Source organism: Mus caroli, unplaced genomic scaffold, assembly GCF_900094665.2.
Source record: "Mus caroli unplaced genomic scaffold, CAROLI_EIJ_v1.1 scaffold_20977_1, whole genome shotgun sequence".
NCBI classification, from domain to species: domain Eukaryota; kingdom Metazoa; phylum Chordata; class Mammalia; order Rodentia; family Muridae; genus Mus; species Mus caroli.
Window position 1 is genome coordinate 1 of NW_018390245.1, and position 10,155 is coordinate 10,155.

General features: G+C 37.6%; 1 protein-coding gene and 1 pseudogene across 1 annotated transcript in view; one reads left to right on the forward strand and one right to left on the reverse strand.

Moving 5' to 3' along the window:
• Positions 1-4,999: 4,999 nt before the first annotated feature.
• LOC110288554 (vomeronasal type-2 receptor 26-like) overlaps positions 5,000-10,155 on the reverse strand; it is a gene marked incomplete at its 5' end in the record, with an annotated part of 7,845 nt that continues 2,689 nt past the window's right edge. Inside the window, one exon of the mRNA XM_021154866.1 lies at positions 5,000-5,904. Within this exon, the coding sequence (XP_021010525.1) occupies positions 5,000-5,904 (905 nt within the window). The remainder of the gene's footprint in view (positions 5,905-10,155) is intronic.
• On the forward strand, positions 8,719-8,836 carry LOC115030325 (annotated as a pseudogene).

Below are 10,155 nucleotides of genomic sequence, written 5' to 3' on the forward strand. Positions count from 1 at the left end.
GTAGAACTGTTCTCACTTGTCTTGAGAAACCACCAAATGATTTCCAAAGTGGTTGTTCAACTATACACTCCCACCAGCAATGAAGAAGTGTTCACCTTGCTCAGCATCCTTACCATCATATGCTATCTCCTGAGTTTTTGATCTTAGCCATTCTGATGGGTGTAATATTGAAAGTCAGAGTTGATTTATTTGCATTTCTCTGATGACTAAGGAATATGAGCATATCTTTAAGTAGTTCTTAGCTATTTGAGATTCCTCTGTTGAGGATAATCTGTTTAGTTCGGTGCAATTTTTTAATTGGTTTTTTTTTTGGGGGGGGGGTTGTAGATATCTAACTTCTTGAGTTCTTTCTAAATTTTGGACATTTGTTCTCTGTCAGACGTAGGTTTGGTGATGACCCTTTCCCATACTATAGACTGCTGTTTCATTCAATTGNCAATATTCTCTGCCTTATAGAAGCTTTGCATTTTCAAGAGATCCCATTTATCAATTGGTGATCTTAAAGCATGAGCCATTGATGATCTATTTAGAAAATTGTCTCCTGTACCAATGCTTTAAGGGTTTGTCACACTTTCTTCTATGAGCTTTAGTGTATCCAGTTTTATGTTGAGTGGCTTCATTCACTTGTGCTTGAGTTTTGGGAAGGGTCATAAACAGGGATCTATTTTCATTCCTCAACATGTAGACATCCACTTACACCAGGATCATTTGTTGCAGATGCTTTCTTTGTTTCATTGTATGTTTATGGCTTCTTTATCAAAACTCCTGTGTCCACGTATATATGTATTTATTTCAGTGATTTTGATTCAATTTCATTGATCAACATTTGTTTTTCTGTACCAATACAATGCATTTTTTATCATTATGGCTTTGAAGGACAACTTGAGGACAGGGTTAAGAATTTCTCCTGAAATTCTTTTCTTGATCAGGATTGTTTCAGCTATCCTGAGTTTCTTTCTTTCTTTCTTTCTTTCTTTCTTTCTTTCTTTCTTTCTTTCTTTCTTTCTTTCTTCCTTCCTTCCTTCCTTCCTTTTTTCCTTTCTTTCTTCCTTTCTTCCTTTCTTCCTTTCTTTCTTTCTTTCTTTCTTTCTTTCTTTCTTTCTTTCTTTCTTTCTTTCTTTCTTTCTCTCTTTTGCTTTTCCATATGAAATTGAGAATAGTTCTTTCTAGGTCTATAAAAATTTGTGTTGGAATTTTGATGATGGTTGCACTGAATCTGTAGATTGCTTTTGGTAAGATGGTCATTTTCACTATGTTACTCTATCTATCCATGGGCATGGGAGATCATTCCATCTTCTGATGTCTTCTTTGAATTCTTCTGGGATTTGAAGTTCTTGTCATACAGATCTTCCACTTGCTTCATTAGAGTTACAGAAGATATTTTATGTTATTTGTGGCTATTGTAAAGGTGTTATTTTCCTAATTTCTTTTTCAGCCAATAAAGGATACAAATTATTGATTTCTTAGAGTTAACTTTGTTTCCAGTCACTTTGCTGGAGCTTTTTTCAGCTGTACAGGTTCCTTCAAAGAATATTTGGAATCCCTATTTTATACTATCACATCATCTCCAAATAGAAATTCTTTGGCCTTTTTTACAATATGTAGCTGATTATTGATTGTCTTTTCACAGTTAATGTTGGATTTTGCAGATTAATTTTATTATAATTTATCAACAGAAGTAATTATGTATCTTTGTTAAAATTGCTATGTTTCTAGGTATTTTCTTTCTTTATAACAAATACCTACAATCCCAGCTCTTGGGAGGCAGAGGCATGCAAGTGTCTGTGAGTGTAAAGGCCAGGTTGGTCTATATAGTGAGTTCCAGGCTAGCCAAAGATACTCACTATGGCAATATATTTTCTTGAAAGTGTTTTTTTTCCCTTTTTAAAAATTACATTGATGAACTTTCAAGCAGGCAGTCTCCACACTGTCATTGTCTGCTACATAGCAGGTAATAAACTGAGTAAAATCTTTGTGAAAATGTAGGTGATGCCCAAATATCACACAGTGTCTCAGTGTTCAGCTTTGCCTGTCCTAGAACTCACTATGTAGACCAGGATGGCCCCAAATTCATAGAGATTCATGTACCTCTCCTTCCCAAGTGTTGGGGTTAAAGGTGTGTACTACCATGCGTTGATTTTTTTCTTACTAACCTTAATTCATTTTTATTTTTTTATATGTTTGTTGGTTGGTTGGTTGGTTGGTTGGTTGGTTGGTTGGTTGGTTGGTTAATTGGTTAGTTGGTAGGTTGGTTGGTTTTGCCTGTCTCTATGTTTAGTTTCCACAGAGTTGAGAAGAGGGTGTCAAATGCCCAGGGAGAGGAGCAAATGAACTCAAGCACAGAAATCCCATAAGCATCTAATTAGAGAAAAAAGGGTTCAGGTAAAATCCAACACTTCTTCAAGATAAAAGCTCTGAAAGCAGTCAAAAGACAATGAAAATTTCTCAACAAAATAAAGGCTAAGCATAACAAACACAGAGCTAATCAGCTATAGATTACACTGAATGGCNGGAACTTCAAGCATTTCTCATAAAATCAGGAATTACAAAGATGGTTTCTGTCTCCTTTACTCCCATTGAATATAGAGCTTTAGCAATAAAATAACAGAAAGCAATATAAAGAATACAAACAGTTAACAAAGGGGACAGCATGTCATTATTTGAAGATGACATGATTGTCTGAGTGTCACATCCTAAAATTCCACACATTTTGATTTTCTAAAAAGTCCAGAAAAGTATGAAAATTAAAAAAAACAATATTTAAAAAAAGATATGCCCTATAACCAGTAACAAATATACTGAAAAATAAATCAGAAAACTGTTCCTAAAAAAAGCCCAAATTCCTAAAAACACATATCCTAGCCAAGAAAGTGGAAGANTTCCTTTAAAGCACAGAAAAAAATAAATTAATTAAGGAAGGCATCAGAATGTGGAAAGACATTCCATATTCATGTATTGGAGGGAATAATATTGGAAAAAAATGTACTGTACCCAAAGTAATCTACAGGTTCAATGTAACACAGCACAGATTCCAGTGACATCCTTCATACTACTAGAATAAGCAACATTGAAATAAAAGTAATATTAAAATGTAGACATTAGTATTCTATGTAAACTAGTATTTTGGTAATTTTAAATTGTAATTGTAGGGCCTACACAGTGAAAGTAGAGTTAAATCTGGCCTGAGAAACTAGAGGACTGATGGGAGGGGAAGGTGAGATTTCTTCAACATGGAGTATGTACTTATATGAAGATGATTTAAAAAGACAATGGATGCAGTGGCCCCTGTCCCTTATTCAGTGCTAAGGAGCAATGGAAATACTTAGCATATGTGCCCTGTACTTGAACTCCAATTGGAATTCACAATGCTTCTCAATAAGCTAGAAGCTGACTTTTGAAAAACCCAGGTTCTATTTTCACAAACCCTTTTATTATGAATCAATATAGAATTGTATTAAGAGACTTGGATGATAAAGTCATAGAGATAGTCATATGTTCTTTCCCTCCAATGAAATAGAAAGTAGAATTTAAGACACATTAAGCATTGAATAATACTATTTATTCTTAGCAGATAGAGACCAAGGAAAACAGAATGGTCCATGATGAAACCAGAGGACAGGCATGAAAAGAGAACATTATTCTAGATATTGAGGAAGCCAAGAAGATCCTACATGGGATGAAAAAAACTATTTTTATATCTTTGTGCAACTGGAGAATCATAGAATACCTAAAGAATGCTGTAATTACATTAGTCTTTCAACTGAAAAATTTGACAATGCATATCCTAAAAATGAAAATTGATACTTAAGANAGAGCAAAAAAAATCAACACAAAGCTTACAATGAGGCTTCGCTCTGGAGAACTGCAATGAAAGGAACATGCTTGAAAAAGAGAAACAGGTGGCTTCAACTACTATAATATTTAAGGAAAGTGGCACAAAATGATTGCTTACATAATGAAAAGCTTCTAAAGAATTTATGATACAAGTTTACATAAGCGAAAGATAAGCAATAATTGAGACACAAGGTAGACTCAGAATACTTTAAAAGTATCTTGTTCTTATGATGGAACTATGTCCAATATTATACTGGGAAAACAGGCTCTGGGGTTAAAAACTATGACCCACTTTGGTCATGTGTCCATTTCTGAGCTTGTTTTTGACCATGGTTGAGCAGTGGTTCCTCTCAATGTTGTAAGTTCCAACTTGAGTTTGCTCTTCTCATGATCTGGCAAATATGTAAAGCAAGTTTAGGGCTAAAGAAAAGCAAATCCCTAAAAAAAAAAAAAAAAAAAAAAAAAACCCCACATGGTCTAGGATGCATGATTCCAAGACTCTCCATGTCCTGTTGAATCCCTGGCCTTATACCTCTTCTCCATGCTCACATCTACCATCATTCACATTCCCTCATTGAAAATAGATTCCAATGGGTGGAAATAAGGTCAGCTTTCACTATGTGAAGACAATTTGAAACTCCTCACTCTAACAGAGAAAAGCACTTCCTATGGGGGCTATTTGTTCTGTCTGGAGACTTTGGTGTGTTGGATACCTCAAAGTAAAGATGTCTGTGTTTCCACTATGACTCTTCCTAAGCGCTCATCCATTTTGTTTCACCTGAGCATAGAGAAGAGCCCCAAACCCTCCTAAGACTGAAATTTACAAGCCACATTGTCTTGTTGGTGAAGCCCTTCAGAAGGGAGAAGCAGACCATGAAATTATAAATAATGAGACCATGAAATGATTAATTTGGTAGTGATTTGTATTGAACATAGAGTCAAGCCTGCATATGATGAAGACAGAGGAATCACATTTATAAACATCCGTTACATTTGTTTCCGCACAAATGGTTTTCTCTGATTCTTAAACTCAATCTTTCCCAGTCTTGTTACATTATGTTTAAAAATAAATGAGAAAACTGTGATTCAAAGAAACCTGTAGTAGACACATCAAATTCACTTTTACTTGGTTTATTTCATACAAATCACAATAAATTCTTCTGTCTTAGGGAGACACCCACTTAAAGAACTTCTTTCTCGAATGGCCACCTGACCTCAAGAGGATTACATAGCATTTGGGAAGGAAGATAAAGCCCAGTAAGCTAGCACTGGAGGCCAGAATTGAAACAATTTCCACAGCCACCATGGTTTTGGCTTTGGAACTAAGGTAAGTGAGTATAAAAGAAATCCACACACTGCAGAAAACCACCATACTGAATGTGATTGTTTTTGCCTCATTGAAGCTGTCAGGTAGACTTCTCACCAGAAAAGCAATAAACAAGCTGAGACTGGACAGAAAGCCCAAGTACCCCAGAACACAATAGAATGCAAGGGTGGATCCTTCATTACACAAGAGGATGATTTGCCCAAACTCTGAGTGCATGTCAACATCAGGGAAAGGGGGATATGTTCCCAGCCAGACTGCACAGATGCACACTTGAATGATGGAACCACAGCAGACTATAACATTTGAGAGTCGGGTTACCATCCACATTTTTAAGATGCTTCCTGGCTTAATGGTTTTGAAGGCCACAACCACAATGAAGGTTTTTGCCAAGACTGCAGAAAGGGCAACAGAAAATATAACCCCAAAAATCATTTGTCTCAAGAGACAAGTGACTCTTCTAGGTTCACCAATAAACATTAGTGAGCAAAAGAAACAGAGCATTAGAGAAATGAGGAGGAGATAGCTGAGATTTCTGTTATTTGCTCTGACAATGGGTGTGTCCCGATAGTGAATAAATAATCCTAAAATCAGAGCTGAAATAGCAGCAAAACTAATGGCCACGGAGCCCAAAACAGCTCCCAGAGTATCTTCATAGGACAAAAATGCTGTAATTTTCCGAAGACACTGATTTCTCTGCTCATTTGGATACTGATCTTCAGGACACCTGATGCATTTACCTATATCTGAAAATGAGGCAGATTGTTTTATGAGATTCTACCCATCACTCTCCAGATACACCTATGTGACATATATCTTGTGTAGAACGATAGATTCTAATAGTAATGTTCCTGGATTCATGAACTAAGCCATTATGTTGAGAAACAATAGATGAATAAGTAAATATTCATGAGAAAAAATATAGATACACCACATCCATAATATATTCATAATGTGAGTGGACTTAAACAGTATGAGAGAATCAGAAATGTAGAAATGATGTTGAGGGGAAATCTGACAACTTGAAAATTATGTTTGATTACTTATGAAAGAAAGAAAAGTACATTTTGAAGCCTTTACTCCTATTTTTTATTATTAAAATTGTTTTTACTACTTCAGTACATCATACAAACATTTCATGTGTTTTGATCAAGTCTACCAGCTATGTCTTCCCTCTGCAACTCCTTCTCTCTGTCCCTCCAACAAATTTTTTCTCCCCACTTTACTTGCTTTTTTATCCTCCTGAGTTCAGTTAATGTTGCCTGTATGCATCTCAATATAGGCCATCTATCATAACAAATGCAGCCGTTCAGGAATACATCTGAGAAAACAAACAAACAAAAAAACCAAACCTTACTCTTTCTCTCCAGCAGCCATCAACTGCTAATAGCTTCTAGCTAGAGGTGAGAGTTAGTGATCCTGTATGTATTCTATGCTGTGATTTTTGTCTGATTTGATCTGGCTTGATTTAGTGCATGCCTCTGTGAGTTTTTCTGCTTCAGGGCCCTGTCATGTCTGACAAATTCTGCTTCCCTACAGATATCCTCTCTGTGAGTCTTAAGACCTTTCTGCCTTCTCTAGCACAGTGATCTGTGGTGCTCTTATCTCTGAGAGCTCTTGGCTGTTATCATGAAAGGTGCCAGGAGTCATCTATGAGAAGCTAAGAACTAGCATGTGACTCTCTGACATGGATTCAAATAGATTTTCCCTACTATGTTAGACTGAAGATACTATATATGAGGCAAGATTGCTGTTATTAATATGCTTTTTCTGTCATTATACACACAGAGAGACAAACGCACACATGCAGACATACACACAGACACACACAGACACACACACACACACACTTATCACCATGTATTAGCCTCTTTGGAGTGATTTCTCCAGATTAATGAAGATGTACTCCCTCCTTTGTAGTGATTCTATACAGGCAAATAGATAGTTCCTTAATTCTTAATGATGATTCTGTAAGAAACCCTAAAATTATACTAGCAATTATTAACTCCCATATAGTAGGAGTGATATTAACTCCTCTCTGATATTAAAACTACAATACGAACTCTGCCAGTCTTCGAATGTCACCCGTAAATTGATTCAGAGAAACTAGGCATCTATAATTTAGAACACATTCCAAGAGGTTGTAAAACAAATAACCAAAGGTAACTAATGATTTAGTGTATGTTCCAGGACAGAAAACAAAATATTGACTGGGTTTATCTACACCAAACTTCAATAACATAGTCACAAAAATTATGGATTTTAAATTTCAGTGAACCTGCAGTGCTAATGGCAGACAATACATGTTGGGTATTAATATTTAACAATGTCTATTGTAAACTTCCTTTTAAAAATAAGAAATTAAGAGAATTTTTGGAGAAAAACTTAGAAACAAAGATTAAAATCGTTTTTGCACGTCCCTTTTATTCCTGAGACTTTCACTAGCAGGCTGGGAGTCCNAGACCCCAAGTTCCTGCACAGATAAGAACAAAAGCTACTTTACTTAATCCTTAGCTGTTTTACTATGAGGTGCCAAATGCCAGAGGCTGCAGTTTCTGGCCTCTAGAGGAACTGAGAGAGGAAGGCCAGCTACCACTGCAAAGTAACTTAGGCTGCAGACAGGTAAATGTTTTGTTATTGAAAAGCAACCCTAAATATCTCACAAGATTAAGTCTTGCTCTCCCCACCACACATACTCTTTCACTCCACAGCTACCTCCAAGAGAGAATTAGAATGTCAGAGCAGGCCTCTGACAGGAAGGCCTAGAAAATAAAANTTCCTAACATTTCCAGACATCTATGTTCAGGAACTGTGGTATTTTCTTTCGATAATGTTGTTATGATTTTTACTAAAGAATGTATCATTGTTTTCTTAATAATCCAGAGGGCAATACATTTTAGGTGAATAGGTTTTTTTAGAATAAAAAATGGGTTTTCTGTTTTTGTTTTTTGGATTTTTGCTTGTTTGTTTTGTTTTTTGGTGAGTTCCTTAATACCCTGGATTGAACTCTGGTTACAGCTGAATCTAGAGAACCTAGCTAGCATATATAAGGCTTTAGGTTCTATTCCCAGCACAAAAATGTGTTCAATGCATTATGAAGATAGAAGTATTTTCTCAGAATTATTTAGTACAATAAGAATATATGACCTAACTTAACTCCAGATTTTCACTTAATGTAAACTGGCACACTTGCATACTGCTTTTTCGAAATTAATANTTTAAAGCATCACCCAAATATTNTTGTTCCGGATTATAAAAAGTATAAGTATTGAAGTTCAAGGATAATGTACTTCAATACTTGGTAGAGGTTAGACTACAAAGAAAAAAGAGATTCAGTCATATATATTGGAAACTCCAAGGTTTCTGTTGGTACCACAGATAATACTACCATGGGGAGAAGAGGGAAAGATTCCCACAGCATATGAGGGAAAACTACAGGCATTTTAAAGAGACAGTATACCTGGACTATATGAGGTATACATATTTCCTTGTATTGTTAACTGTCAATGCTTCTCTAAGAAAGTGGTAGTATTTGAAGTTCATCCGAGTACAGAACAAGGCCTGCTCCTAAAAGGGTTGCAGGTGTGGCTGCTTTGTCACACCTACATCAGTAGGTGGCAGAGAAGAGAGACAATGGCTACCTTTAGTGTTCTGAGGTATGATTAGTAGCCTAACACTCCTGAAAAAAAAGGAGCTTGAGAGAATACCAATCCAGTGCTACAGAGACCCCAGTGGCTTCCAGGACCTGGAGCAAGCCAGAGACCAGAAATACTTTCTGGGACTAAAGGCCATAGTCCTGATGAGGAAGAAGACTAATATGTGCACCGGACAGGTGCCATTGTGCTTGGAGAGGTAGGTAGCCTGGGCCAGAAATATGACCTTGAGTCAGGCTCTGTGTAGGGATGGGAGTGGTAAGCCATAACAGAGATGATGCTTGCTTCCCACCATTAAGCATGAGCTGTAAATAGCTTCTGAGACTACTCCTGGGACAACCTCACACACTCATAGATCCAGGGCAACACAGAGCAGAGTAATTAGGTGGTAAAGAANTGGAAGAGGCTGATGAAAATAGCTGTGAACACAAAGATCTTAGGCAGAACTGGAGACTGGAAGGGAGTGAGAAACAACCATCAGGAACATGGTGTTGCTCCCTGGGACTATGATTGGGTCCTGGCTTTTGATGCCACTGGAGGTCACATCTAGTTGTGTGACCCTGCAGAAGCAAGAGGCTGTTACCAAGGCAAGCTTGAAGTCCTTGGTTTGGGCTGCAACTAAGGGACATGTTGATGTGTGAAGGCAGTGCAAAAATGACTCCACTCTCTATCTGAACACTGTGGGAGAGCTGGCCCTGGGGACATGGAAGCNGTAGAGCTGACTCCACCCNNTGGCCAGATACAGTGCTCAGGAGTACAGNGCTGTACAACTCTGAAGTTACAGGTGAGTCNTGCACAACACGATGGGAGACCTAGCCATCCCTCTTGACTATGTTCAATGGAGGGAATGAGGGAGAAATATCCTCTCCTACTTTATCCTTCACCATCTGAGGCACTCATGAGAAAGCCTTGTATTACCTGTGGGCAGCACAATAGAGCTATGGTAGTGGGGTTTAGGGCACAGTTTAGCCAGCTCCAAGGGCATGGCAGGGTGGCCAGCACTTGTCTTTCATGAGAGAATATGGATGAGGAAGAAATGACCTCTTCATTGTTCCTTCCTACCTACAGCAGGTAGAAGAGCTAGCCCCAACATCATCAGAGCAGGAGAGCTGTCCATACCTAATACCTGCTGCAATATTTGGGGGAACATGTTCTGAACTTTGCAAAGTAGAGCTGGCACTGTGTGTATGCTGGATGCAAGTGAGTGAAACCCAAGTACATGAGTGTGGGAGAGCCGACTCTGCNTCTTATCTGCTGGCCAGTGGTGCTGACCAAGAAGAACTTCCTCCTACCCTCCCTTGTCCTTTGCCATCTACTGCAGGTAGAAGATCTAGTCCTGGAGTC